Source organism: Netta rufina (genome assembly GCF_964035555.1).
Source record: "Netta rufina genome assembly, chromosome: 1".
Classification (NCBI taxonomy): domain Eukaryota; kingdom Metazoa; phylum Chordata; class Aves; order Anseriformes; family Anatidae; genus Netta; species Netta rufina.
This window is the reverse complement of record NC_140123.1, coordinates 30,762,279-30,775,019: the sequence shown is the minus strand read 5'-3', so window position 1 is coordinate 30,775,019 and position 12,741 is coordinate 30,762,279. Positions and strand designations below refer to the sequence as shown.

Genomic DNA, 12,741 nt, shown 5'->3' with positions numbered 1-12,741 from the left:
TAACTTCATTGTTGAGCTTGGCCTTGCTCCTGTTGGAAATTGGACCCTGATTCAGGAGGGCAGCTGCCAGTGTCTGCTGGAAACTCCTTGCCACGGGATTTTCAAACATGTTGCTTGTTGGCCCAGCTCAGCACAAAGTAAATGCAGGAGGAAGAGCCCTGCTTACTCATCGCAGGAAAAGAGGCAAGCATTTCGCAGAGTAGCCTCAAACACACATCGCAAACTCCTGAGCTTGTTCCAGGCTTCCCAGGAGCTCCCTCCAGCAGCCGGCCTGGGCTCAGTTTCGCACATCTGAAGTTACACTGACCAGCGGGGACGGAGTTGGGCCAACTGCCAGCCTCCAGCCTCGGCTTTGCAATTTGTTTCAGGTCCACCCCAGCAGAAATCTCTCCAGAAAGTTAAAACGCGTCATCCCAAAGAGAAAAGCAAGAAATATTTCAACATCTCAGATGCCAACTGCTACTACTCATGAGGCTCCGTTAAGCCAAGCGAGCTCGAGTACTACTATTCTACCCCACAAAGAATAAATAGATATATATACAGGTATTAAACTCAATATACGCACTGTGGAGCTACAGAATTCAAGGGTGGCGATTCCCAAACAGCCTCGCTGGGCTCCTTCTCCAGCTGAAAGAGGGGAAGCCACCTTCCAGGCACTGATTTATTCCATAAGGATTGGGGAGAGGCATCTCTGAGACCCTGCACTTACTGCGCTGCTGCTGGGAGGTTTCGTCTGGATGCTCTCGGGATGGTTTTCAGACGCATAATGGAAGCCTATTTCTCTTCCCCAGCTATTTACAAAGCCCTCATTTTGGACAATCTGCACTTGCCTTAGAATTATTTGCCAATCTCTTTTTTTTTTTTTTTTTAAAGCAATTAGGGAAAAATAGCAAGTTGTGCTCGGCGATAATTCACTTACCTCAGTTCATCATGTTGCTGTTAAAAATAAAGCAAGCGTGTGGCTAAATGTCAAGAAGGTAAATGACAAACAGTTTGAATATAGCCTGAAGAGCTACTGAGCGGCAGATAGGCAGAGATTAGGAAGCCTGACAGATTACATTTAATTTGATTCTCGCTGTGGATGAAAGCCCGAGCATTTCAGAATTCTTACCAAAAAAAAAAATAAATATATATATATATATATATATATATAAAAAAAAAAAAAAAAAAAACAATCTAGTGGGAAAAGAAAAAGGGTACTCTTGGCTATTGGAGCCATTTGATTTAAAGTGCTCTGAAAAATGATTTCTTATAGAACAAAAGCAAAAATCAAAACAATTCATTCCACAAGCATTACAGCACAACAGGCTGAGAAGCCCTCCCTTTGTTTTGGGCTCAAGTGAAATTTTGGTCAATTTTGGGCTGTTTCACAGAGGGAGCCTTCAGTTTTGACAGAGGGGTTGCTAAAATAACCTCGGCAACCAAGTTTCTCTGCCTAACTTTAGCAGTTTCATAAACAGCTCCAAAAGCTGGCTCCATGGTTTTAAAGTGATTAAAACAGCGCTTCACCAAGAAATAGATGACGAGATTTGCCAACGCTGAAGCACAGCATGCTAAAATTATCGACGTATTACCTAACCCAAAGCCTTCAAACTCCCAGACGCTGCCTTAAAGAACAGTTTGGAAAACAATCCTGGATTTAGGACATGCTCGGGCTGTTCTCCTAAACAAAGAAGAATAAATCAATCCAGAGGTCAATCTCGTTTTTAAACATAAAACAATGCTCGGCAAATTCGGGTGAGCGAAGTGGGTGAAAAAGCTTATCTGCATGTTAACATTGGCTTTTTAGACACTCAACATTACGGCCTGGAAGTGCTAAAGAGACATTCAGAATATAAAGGCAACTGGAGACAATTAAGCCACTTACAAAGCACCAAAATTAGCATTCCTTTTGTCAGGCCCAGATAATTCAAGTGCTGTTCTGCCACAAAGGCTATCATCAATTTCTAATTTTAGCTTAATCCATTAAAAAAAGAAAAAAAAAAAAAAAAAAAAAAGCATCTAGCTTTTCTCTCAGTTGTTTCCTCATTAAGGATACTTTTAAATTATATACTGAAACCTCGAGAATGCAAACTACAAATTACAGTTCACATTCCCACAGGGACATAGGCACTTGCTTTGATATACTAATCCCAGCAAGGGTATCTGACACAGCTCCTTGTGCCCTAACACAGCCCAGCAGCGCCTGAACCGCTGCATGAGCTGAACCCAAAAGCAAGATTTAGTTCTCAATCACAGAAAGAAAAGTCTCTCCTGCCTTTGAGCCCACAGCCTTCTTGTTTCCTCTGCTGCACATTTATCCACAGTAACGTTGTTCCCCAGGAACTGTAGCTCCTGATATTCACTCAGCAGTATTCACTGCATGCTACCCTGCAAAAGACTCCGTAACAACTTTGTAATTACCCTTCACATTTCAAGCCAAATTCCTGCACTGAGTTTTTAGGATGGTGCTTTCCATGACAAAATACTGTCCTACCAGTCTGTAAAGGACTAATCATTTCGTACTTCATCAGTTGCCCAGGATCCACTGTAAAGCTGCAAAGCCCTTTGCTACCCCAGTTGCAGGCTGCAGTCTTGCTGTTACCTACGAGCCTTCGCCAGTAGCTTTGTAGGTTTGGGTTCACTTCTATTTTAATCATGATTACTGAAGAGGAAATAAGCGCTTTTTCCAAGCTGAAAGTGCTTTTTATCTCCATGAAGAACTTGGAAATTCTCCTCCACGATCCCACAAGGCACAATTAACACCAAGTTTGCACAATTTCAACTTGCAGAAAAACAATCGAGGTAAGAGCTGCGGGTGTGAAAGCGAGGTATTTGTGGCCATCCAACGTTTCAGCCCGGTCTAAGCACCAAAAGCTTCAGAGAGCATCTCACTGCAGCTCGCTGCTGGGTCCGTGCTCCTGCTCTTCAAGGTACAAAAAGCACCCGATGGTGCTCCTGGCACTTTCACACCACTTCCTCATCTCTCCGCTCAGGCAGAGCCCAGTTGCAACATGCTGAAGTGACCGCAGCTGACATGATTACAATATGCAAACAGTGATTTATCAACATTGTATGCTTTATTGAAAGTTGACAAGTGCAACAGTTAAATACATTGACGTGTTACAACTGTTTAGAGAACATGCACAAAAACATATGCATACTACTATACAGATCATATGCAAAAATCCATACTGGGAAATCCAATTTTTTTTTTCTTTTTTTTTTAAATTCTTTGCTAGCAGGGTTTGATAATAATTTTTGGAGTGGTTTTTCCTGTCTTAAACCAAACTACAATGAACAAAGATTTACTTCAAGATAATCAGCAGCCAGGGAACTTCAGAAGTTACACAAACAGCATAAACCTGCCAAATTCTGAACAGTTGCGTAGGTGCATTCTTATTTATGTAGCATTAAAAAAAAAAAAAAAAAAAAAAGACTTTCCAAACTTTTTCAGATCAGCCAATGAAACAACTAAACTTCAATCTGTACAACCTAAATAGTTACAGTTTTTCTATTTTACAAAGTAATTACACTAAATACACAAATGTACAGTAGGCAAATAACCTTCATTGTAATTATCCTATGGCCCAACTGTGTGTCACCTACCTGCCTTCTATATATAATACAGCTTTATGCACCTGTCCACTGCTGCAGAAAACGGTGCAAGTATTTGCACTTAAGGTTTCAGGTGACAATTAAGTGTTAAACACTGAGTTTACCTTTCTCCCTCTTCCTCTCAGATCCTACGCACCAGTCCTCACTTTGGAACCCCGGTGCTCTCTGGGGATCGAGCCATCGCCTTTCGTTTTTTAAACTCCAGTCTATTTCTTCACGTGTTCCAAGCTTGAAAAGCACTTGTATCGGTAGCATCACTGGATGAGTGGAAGATTTAAAAACAAACCAAAAAAAAACCAACAAAAACAAAAATATTCAGGCGTGCAGCTTCGTTCTTCAGCCATCTGCAGAAGCTGCTCCAGTCCCCAGTGTACTTGTGCTAATTCTCTGGAAGAAGTTTATTTTATTAAACCAACCTAAGAACAAAGACTCCTTCAAGCCAAAGGGGGAAGGGAGGGAAGAGAGGGAGAGATGAGCGCGTAACATGGCGGTGGGCGGGCGGGAAGCCTCTCGTAGTGATGCGTGCAGGGCACCGAGTCCTCAGTCCGGGCTGCGACGCGCGCCGAAATGGATGTCGGGCGGATTCCCGCTACAGTCCTCCTCACTCCGGGCAGTCCAGGGGCCGGCGGTCACGACGGCGACGCCACGGGCGGCTACGCTGAAGGCCCCGATCCCTGTGAGGCCGGCTGGGCGGGCTGCTGCTGCTGCTGCTGCTGCGTCGTCGTCCCTTGGGACTGCGAGGAGGACGGCGGGGACCCCGTCTGCAGCTGCGCCTGGAACTGGGCGAGCTGCTCGGGGCTGGCCAGCGTCTTCAGCAGCGTGTTCTCCTGCTCCAGCTGCGAGTTCTTCTCGATCAGCTCCTTGATCTGCTCCTTCAGCACCTCCACCTCCTCGCGCACGGCGTACATCAGGTGGCTCTTCACCAGGTCCTGGGGGGCGACACGCGGGGGAGAGGGGGACATCAGGGCACGGCCGAACACGTGCGCCGGGTGGCGCGCCGCAAGCCACGCCCCCCTCCACTCAAGCCACGCCCCCCTCCCTTCAGGCCACGCCCCCCGCCGCGCCGGCTGCAGCCAGTTCTGGGCGCAGGTTGCCGCATTTCCCTCCCCTGCCGCCGGCCGGCCGCGGCCGCGGGTGACGTCAGGGCGCGGCGCGGCCAATGAGCGGCCGAGTTATTTATAGCCGGTTGTTAAAGGCTCGCACTTTGCCTAGCAACAGCCGGCCGGCGGAGCCCTCCCGGGAGAGCGGCGGCTCCGGCTCCGGCACCGCTCCGCCAACAAAGGGAGCGGGCGGCGGGCACCGGGCACCGGGACGGGACCGGACCCCCACGCCGGGAACTGCCGGGCCCCAGCCCCCCCGGGCTGCCCCGGCCGCCTCCGGGGGGCTGTGCTTGTTTGTAGGGCGCGGGATGCGCCGAGGAAAGCAGCAAAATCGATTAAAAAATGAATTAGAAAGCAGGGGGAAAAAATGAGGGAATAGGGCAAAATGCTGCGTGCTGCCCCAACGCACCGGCACCCAGCCGTCATGGGCTGTGGTGAGAACAGCCCCGTGGTGAAGCCTGATGGGCAAAGCCCCCAGCCCCAGACCCCGGACACGAAACCCTAAAAACACGAAACCCCAAAACCATGAAACCCTAAAACACAAAACCCTAAAAACACAAACCCCCAAAAGCTAAGGGGTCCCCTGCCCGGCCCCACAAGCCTCCCGGCGCCGTACGTACCATCGCTTGCTCGATCTTGTTGTCGATCGCTACCACGCTTGCACCAGAGGAGCTGCGAGAAAAAGGAGGAAAAGAAAAAAAAAAGAGAAAAAAAAAAAAACACCATAAAAATCAAAATAAGGACCGGAGGGCTTATAGGGGCGGCCGGATCCCTCCCGAGCCCCGGCGGGATGCTGGGGCTGCAGCGCTGCGAGCGGGGCGGCCGCCCCCGGGCTGCCCCCCCCGGGCACGGCGGGGGGACGGCGCTGGGCTGGGGGCGGCGGCCCCGCTCCCCGCTCCCTGTCCCGGTCCTAATCCCAATCCCGGTCCTGATCCCAATCCCAATCCCGATCCCGGTCCCGATAGGGGCAGGCGGGCAGCGGTGCGGCTGTGCGCGGACAAAGGATGCGGCTCCGGGGGTCGTGCCGCCCCCCTTTTACCCCTCACCCCCAAAACAAATCCCCCCTGCGTGTCTCTTTACCTACTGTCGAGCCTCAGGGAGGAGCTGTCGGTGCCCAGCAGGGACGAGAGGAAGGAGATGGAGAAATGCCGCAGCTGATAGACCCCGAGATCCATCGCCACCGCTCTACAACATCGGGCGCTCATGCGAGCGCGGCCGGGAGCGCTCCCCGCGACAGAGCCCACGGGGACGAAGAGGATGAGGAAGGGGACGATGAAGGGGGGACGGGACGGGGCGGGGAGCCGGGGGCTACCGGGATGGGGCCGGGGCTGGCCGGCGCCGGGCGAGCCGCGGGGCGAGCTGCGGGGCCGCGCCGCACAAAACCCGGCCATCCCGGCCCCCCCCAGCTTTTATGCGCCGCCGCCGCCGCTCATTGGCTGAGCCGCCGCCAGGCCACGCCCCCTCCTGCATCTCATTAAGGGAGCCCCCCCTCCCTCCCTCCCTCTCCCCCAGCCCCCCCCCCCCCCCGCCCTGCTCTGAGCACCCCCCCACACACACCCCAAATTGGTGGGCACAGGGAGGGGGGGGGCACGGCCCCTGCATCCCCCACATCGCTTTAAAATGAGACCCGAGGGGGTGTGGGGGGGTCTTGGGACCCCCCCCTCAATCCAAGCTGCCCCCTCCCTATTCAAAAATTTCGGTAGGAAATGGTGCAATTCAGCAAAAGCAACTTAAAAACGCGGGGAAGCGGCTGGCGGGCAGGAGCCCGGCCCCGTTGCCTCGCCGACACCGCCACCTGCCGGCCCCCTGGCTGTGTGTGTGTGTGTATAGAGGGGGACCCCAAATCCATCCCAAATCCGCCCCAAAACGCAGCGCGGAGCACGGAGCCCGCCCGGCCCCACACGTGTCCGGGGCAAGGGGGAAGCCCCTTAGGGCTAAGGAGAGCGGCCCCATCCTTCTCAGCTCCCTGCTTCACCCGAAAAGGCACCAGCAGGGAAACCACCCCACGCACACCACGCTCTGGGTCCCCACCTCGCCCCCCGTACCCCACACACCCGGCATTAATAAATATCCCCGAATAACAGACAGGATCCCGAGTCCGATCCCGGCTCGGGTCCTTAACCCTATTCCACCACCAACTTTTCAGCGTGGGCTTTTGGTGAACTCCTCCGCCTGTTTTTAGCTGCCCACGAGCCCGGGTTGTGATTCCCCAGAAAGCTGTAGGGCTGTGCGTTAACGTGCACGCTCTGCTCTGCCCACCCTATAAAATAAAGCTCCCGGAGGGGCTCAGGAGGATGGCTGCGGTGTCACCGAGCGGGGTGCTATAGGGCCAAGCAAGCAGCGTGCAGAAATAATGCTTATATCAAAACACAGACCAGAGCCGGCAACTTTTGAGCGAGCTTCGGTGGTGGTGGAGATCTGAAACACCGCTTCTCCCATTAAATAATTTCCTCTTGTCTCAATGTAATCCCGCTAAGCACTCCTCTTTGAAGTGCTTCTCATCTTAAGCACATAATGAGGTAAGCTGCAGCACAGAAGCCTTTTGTCTCCACGCGAGCCTGCTTCTGCGTGCTTGTTAAAAAAAAAAAAATAATAAAAATACCTCTTTATCTATCAAGCACCTCGCCAAGGTGGGCTTCCTTCGGGTGCCAGCACGGGACGCCCTGCACAAGCATCTCCCCGAGCTGAAATCAATCTCAGCTTTGGGCCGGGCCCCCAGCTCAAAGCTAGAGGTATCCTACGGGTATCCTATAGGTACCGACAGCTATTTTCCCAGCATCAAACTTCTGTGAAACTGCTCAGACCTAACAAGCTGAAGAAACAACTCCGGCTGCATGAAACCAAGGGCTGAAGGGTTATTGATTTCTACAGGCCGGGGTTTTTTTCCTCATTTCAACGAGAGCGGAGAAACCGTACGATCATTTCTTTCCCCTCAGTAAATCAGATTTTTTTTATATACAAGATCCAATAAAAAAAGACAGAAGTGTAAATTAAAAACATAGAATCTCCAGCCTCAAACCTGTAGCTCTGGTCTTTAAGGACACCAAGATTTAATGCTGACAAAAGATGAGGTCTGTATCGAGGACCTGGATATTAAGACGCACAGAGAGGATCGCCTCTTACCAGTCAGCAAGCTCTCCACAGGGAAATCCGGGCCATCTTTAACCAGTTGTGATGTTTGGGACATTTCTTTCCTCAGATCATCCCTAGCTGACTACCTGGCGATGCGGTCAGGATGAAGGCCCCTGCTCCACGCACATCCATGGGGTTCGGTTTCCGAGTCCCCTCTGGGAGTCGAGCAAGGTTGATCATAGCTCAAAGCCCGAAATGGCATCCAGATGCTGCACCACCTAAATTTAAGGACTTGCACGTTTGCAAGTCCGGGAATCAGAGGCTTCCCAGATTGCACAATCCAAGCTTAAAATGACAAAGCGTAAAATATTTGCCTTAATTAAAAAAATCCTCCTCGGTGTCCCGTAAACTGCTCTTAACCAAAGGCTGTGAGCAGGAAGAGATCCACCAAACGTGTCAGTGCCCTCAAAAGTTTTAAATGAGACCCAGGAATTGGTTTGTATTTCACACACACACACCAAAAAAACTGCACACAACCTCGCTCTATCCCTGGGATGGCAGGGGAGAAAAACATTTAGTGCCATAAAACAGCCTACATGGAAAAGCAACAAAATGTCACCGTTTTAGGTCTCACCACCCCAAGCACGGAGCCGAAATTCATTTTTCCTTTCTGTGAAATCGCTTAAATCGTCCTAGATTTAACTCATAAAAAGAGCATTCGACTCCCTGCTCTTACGTGCAGCTTTCATGTGCTGTGCTCTTCTCAAAGCCGAGGAGAAGACCTCGGAGTAAAAGCCACTTACGTTAAAATTTAATCCCACTCGTTCTCCTGACAGCGCGAGAGGGGATTTTTCAACCATCTACTCCAAAATTAACTGAAGAAGGGAAGAATGAGAGTCACTGGAGCATCTCGAGTCACACCTAGCATCACAAAAGAAACACAGCGAGGACGGGACGTGGTTTGGCACGCTGACATGGCAAGCATTTGGGAAGCCCGAGCACCCCTGCCCTATAGGGCTGACACCGGGACGGTGGCGCGCACACACACACCCCACCCCACACAGCACTGCACTGGGATTTCATCATCAAATTAAAAAAAAATGGCTGAATTAATAATTTAACCACACGAGAAATTATTCAGCATAGCAGCAGGCGTGTACTTCTCACCAGCTAGTGCTTTTCCTCTCTTTTTCCTTTTCAATTTGACCCCTGAAAGCAAGCCTGTATTTCAGACAGACGCCTATCACAGCAGGAGGCCCAGCTCGCAGGTGTGTGCCTTACACCTTCTCGGGGCCAGAGCTGGATTTAGGGGCACTTCCAGCTTCTCCTGCAACCTTTTTGCAGGCTTTTCTTCTTGAGTTCAATGTCACTTCCCTCCCTCAGCAGGTAACTGGATGCAAGTCAGTTCCTCACCCGTATCTTCGCTCTCTGCAGTCACAGGCAAAGGGCTTCAAAGGCATCAGCAAAATCACTGGGCAACTGAGGGAACGCGCTTCAAATCAAGTCCCCTGGATCTCCTGGCTCTAGCACACGTGCATTAACCAAATCCCTTCGTTTCTGAGCACTCAGGGCACTACCGCAGCTGGGCCTGGACTTCCAGCTCATCATCTTTAGGCAACTTCCTAAAAAACGTGGAGAAAAGTCAAGAGCTGCTGTTCCAAGCAGCCCTTCAGGAAGCAAGGGGGGAATTTCCAGAACCATGACCTGATTTAGCAGGGTTACTGCACACTGCAGGGCACCCCAAAGCCTCCCTCCTTTACCAACCACCACATCAGGCACCCCGCAGAGCACTTCCATGGGAAATACATTGAAACTTGCCTTGCTCAGGGAAGAAATCATAATAAAGCCACACAGATGTGATGCTTGGTGTAAAGATTATGAACAGAGGTGTTCTTGAAAACTACTTAAAATTACCTAAAGACAGCTGAAGAGGTATTTCGATCCGATTTGACTTTGCCTCATGGCTCTGGAAGATGCGCTACCTACTTGAACACAGCTTTTATTTCCCGTAGCCCTGCCACACTGCAAACCAGAGAGCAGCCAGCGCAGACGTGCAAGCTCAGCACGTTTTGAGCACGTCCCCGGAGCACCTTCCAGGCCAGAGCCTGCAAGTGGCTGGCAGAGCTCCACGTCATTTAAAGAAAGGAAAAAAAATAAAAGCCAAAGACCTTGTTCTCCTTGGAGCAGGGTCCAGCCTTCCCCAGCACCCTGCTACCACTCCAAAGGAGCTTTAGGGCTTCCTGTAGGGCTTTCTGTGAAGCCCTACATTTAGCCACCCTTGAGCCAGCTGCTGCCAGCAGAAGATGTCCCCTTACCTTAATCTTCTCACGCACGGCCCACGGGGATTACAGCGCGGTATTTCAGAGCTGCTCCACACAAGGGTAATCACCTCGGTGGGGAGCTCGCCGAGTTTATGAATGGTGCCGGGGTTACGAAGCGGGCCAGCCCATTCCCTCAGACTGACGGTGGTTTCCTGGTGGATATCTGCCTAAAATACATTTCACGAGCTGTTCCAAGAGCCTTCCGTACAGAGCAAGGCCTGAAGTCACTTACGGGCCGCACCAGGAACACGACACTTCTTGAAAACTCTTACCTAATCCTCCAGAAACCGCTGTCACCAAGACGACACCTGGAGCCTCTACAGCTGAAGACAAAAACCAAAACCCCACAAACCCCAACCCCGAGCGATTCCAGCAGCAGCAGTGTGAGATGAGTAACCTGTTCAGGAACGCATGGGAGCCCCAAACAGCTCCCAGGGACGTTTCCTCATTCCCAGGCGAGGTGTTAGCCCAGGTGCCCAGCAGCAGCCACACTGAGCTGCCACCCCACAACCCATTTGGGAAGGAAAAAGGGTCTGCAGCCATCCCGGGCTTGAAGTCCCTCCTCGGGGAAGCCAGGGAAGCAGGGTGGCAGTGCCCCAGCAGGCGAGGGACAGGTGACCTCTTGCAGAAACACCCGCGGGCAGCCTGCCATCACGCAGTCATCGCCTGCCCTGACCCGGTACGGAGCAGGGGAATTCCTCCGGCTCCTCCCGGCTGCTGGAGGCCCTGGGCAGGAGGAGGTGCCATCAGTCAGTTTAATCATTGTAACCAAAAACAGCGGTAAGTGAAGGTTTGAGTCACAGGTGGTGCTGCTGAGCTGTGCCCCTGCTTTCGGTCAGGTTGCCCAAACGTGCTCCTCAGCCCCGTTTCTGTAGCGCTGAGCATTATCACGCTGGCTGCTGATAAACCCAAGCAGGCAGAAAACCACCACTGAAATGGTTCAGATAGCGGAGGAATTTACTTGTGCAGCTGGACTGAGGTGTTACTGTACCTGAAATAATCCTTGAAAGGACTGGGACCTGTTTAAGTGGAGCAGTTACTTCTAAAGGAGAAAACGCTGGGTGCTGTCAATTCTTTCTTTATTTCACTTATCAGAGCACATCTGTTTAGTATTTTAATGACGAATTAAAGCCTACCTTTTAAAAATAGCAGGGAAGACTAGCCCACAAATACAGGATGGGCTTTCTAGCCCTTGGTATCATCAGATGGCCCAGCACCAGAGTGACCAAATGCCCTTAGTTAAGCTCCACTTTAACCAAGCTGAAAGTATCTGAATCCAGATCTGGCTTTTTTTTTTTTTTCCTTCCCCTTTCAAACACCCAAGTCATCTCCATTTCCAACCACGTTTCAAGAAGAAGTAGAGGACACCCCAGCACTGTTCTTTCAGTAGCAGGATGGAGAGGCATTGACATGCTCCAGACCTCGAGTGGACACAACTGCCTGCCTGCAGTCTTGACGACAAAGGAAGCAGGAGCTCACACACACCCATATTGTCCCTATTTCCAGCTGCCCAGGAGCATGTAGGAATTTGGGGTCACTTTTCCAAAGCACTGTGGAAGAGCTCAAGTGCCTGGAATCTAAATCTTGGGCTTCATTCGTTTAATCACGAATGGTTTAGGTTGGAAGGGGCCTTAAAGACCACCCAGTTCCCTCCCCCCTGCCATGGGCAGGGACACCTCCCACTACATCAGGTTGCTCCAAGTCCCATCCAGTCTTGATGGGGATTCTGGCAGCTAAGCTTACAAGGAAAAAGTGTAAAATATTTATCTCTATTGGAAGTAAAAACCCTTCTCAGCGCCCTGTAAACTGCCATTGACCAAGGACTGCACGTGGGGCAGTGAGAGGGGATGAACACCAACTGTGTGGTAGCATCCTGAGAATCTGAAATGAGACATCTGACCTGGGATTCATCCTTCTTTCCTACAGAAAGCTGCACACAGCTTCACTCGCCCTCCAAAGACACCGTGTCTTCTTTGGACTTGGCCTATGTGTTCAGTAGGGTCAGTTTGGGAAGGGAAATGTAACCATATGCAGTATAGGCTGCAAAAGCAGTTCAGTTTCTCCTTTACTTGTAACCCCCGGTGACGCGACAGTCATTCAATCTTAATTTAGAGAACAGCAGCCAGAGCAAAACCAGCATCTCTGCAAGAGACACCGAAGGAAACACAAACAAATGAGAAGCAAACAGGAAGCAGCCTGCCGAAAACGCGCAGCAGAGAGCACCCGAACTCTCAGAATAAAGCTACCGTGCAAATCGTGTCTCTGAGCAGAGCTGCCGCATCACGCCGCCGTGTGTAGCAGTACAGTGAGTGACAGCAAAACACCGTGACAACGCCAGAAGCTGACAGAGGAACATCACACACCTCGGCTCCATCGCACGTTTTCACTACTATGCTGTGTAGTTTTTGTTTTAAGGGTGTGGTGTAACAAAAGCACCAGTTCAGAGACTCGAAGCTATGAGGAACATGCCCCGTGCTTCCTCCCACCGCAGCCTATTTGTCTCCTGTGCACAGACCGATAACCAAGCAGCATCCGAAGTAGGGCATTTCCCCCCTCTATCACATATTTTAAATCAGCTCGGTAAAATAACTCTTCCCATTCACCAAATTACAGGGTATTTCTTCTACACACTAGGGGAAACAGATCAAAGT

The 12,741-nt window shown here is 50.9% G+C and overlaps 1 protein-coding gene across 5 annotated transcripts in view; it reads right to left on the bottom strand.

Annotated features, from left to right (window-relative positions):
- Positions 1 to 3,395: 3,395 nt before the first annotated feature.
- TSC22D1 (TSC22 domain family member 1) overlaps positions 3,396 to 12,741 on the bottom strand; it is a gene marked incomplete at its 5' end in the record, with an annotated part of 77,723 nt that continues 68,377 nt past the window's right edge. For 2 of the 5 annotated variants that reach the window (XM_084306469.1, XM_084306468.1), the window contains 2 exons: positions 3,396 to 4,526; positions 5,318 to 5,369. In XM_084306469.1, the coding sequence (XP_084162595.1) occupies positions 4,251 to 4,526; positions 5,318 to 5,369 (328 nt within the window). In that variant the 3' untranslated portion in view covers positions 3,396 to 4,250. Of the gene's footprint in view, positions 4,527 to 5,317; positions 5,370 to 5,777; positions 6,157 to 10,084; positions 10,177 to 12,741 lie in introns of those variants that run through there. The other 3 variants (XM_084306471.1, XM_084306470.1, XM_084306472.1) reach the window with 3 other exon arrangements.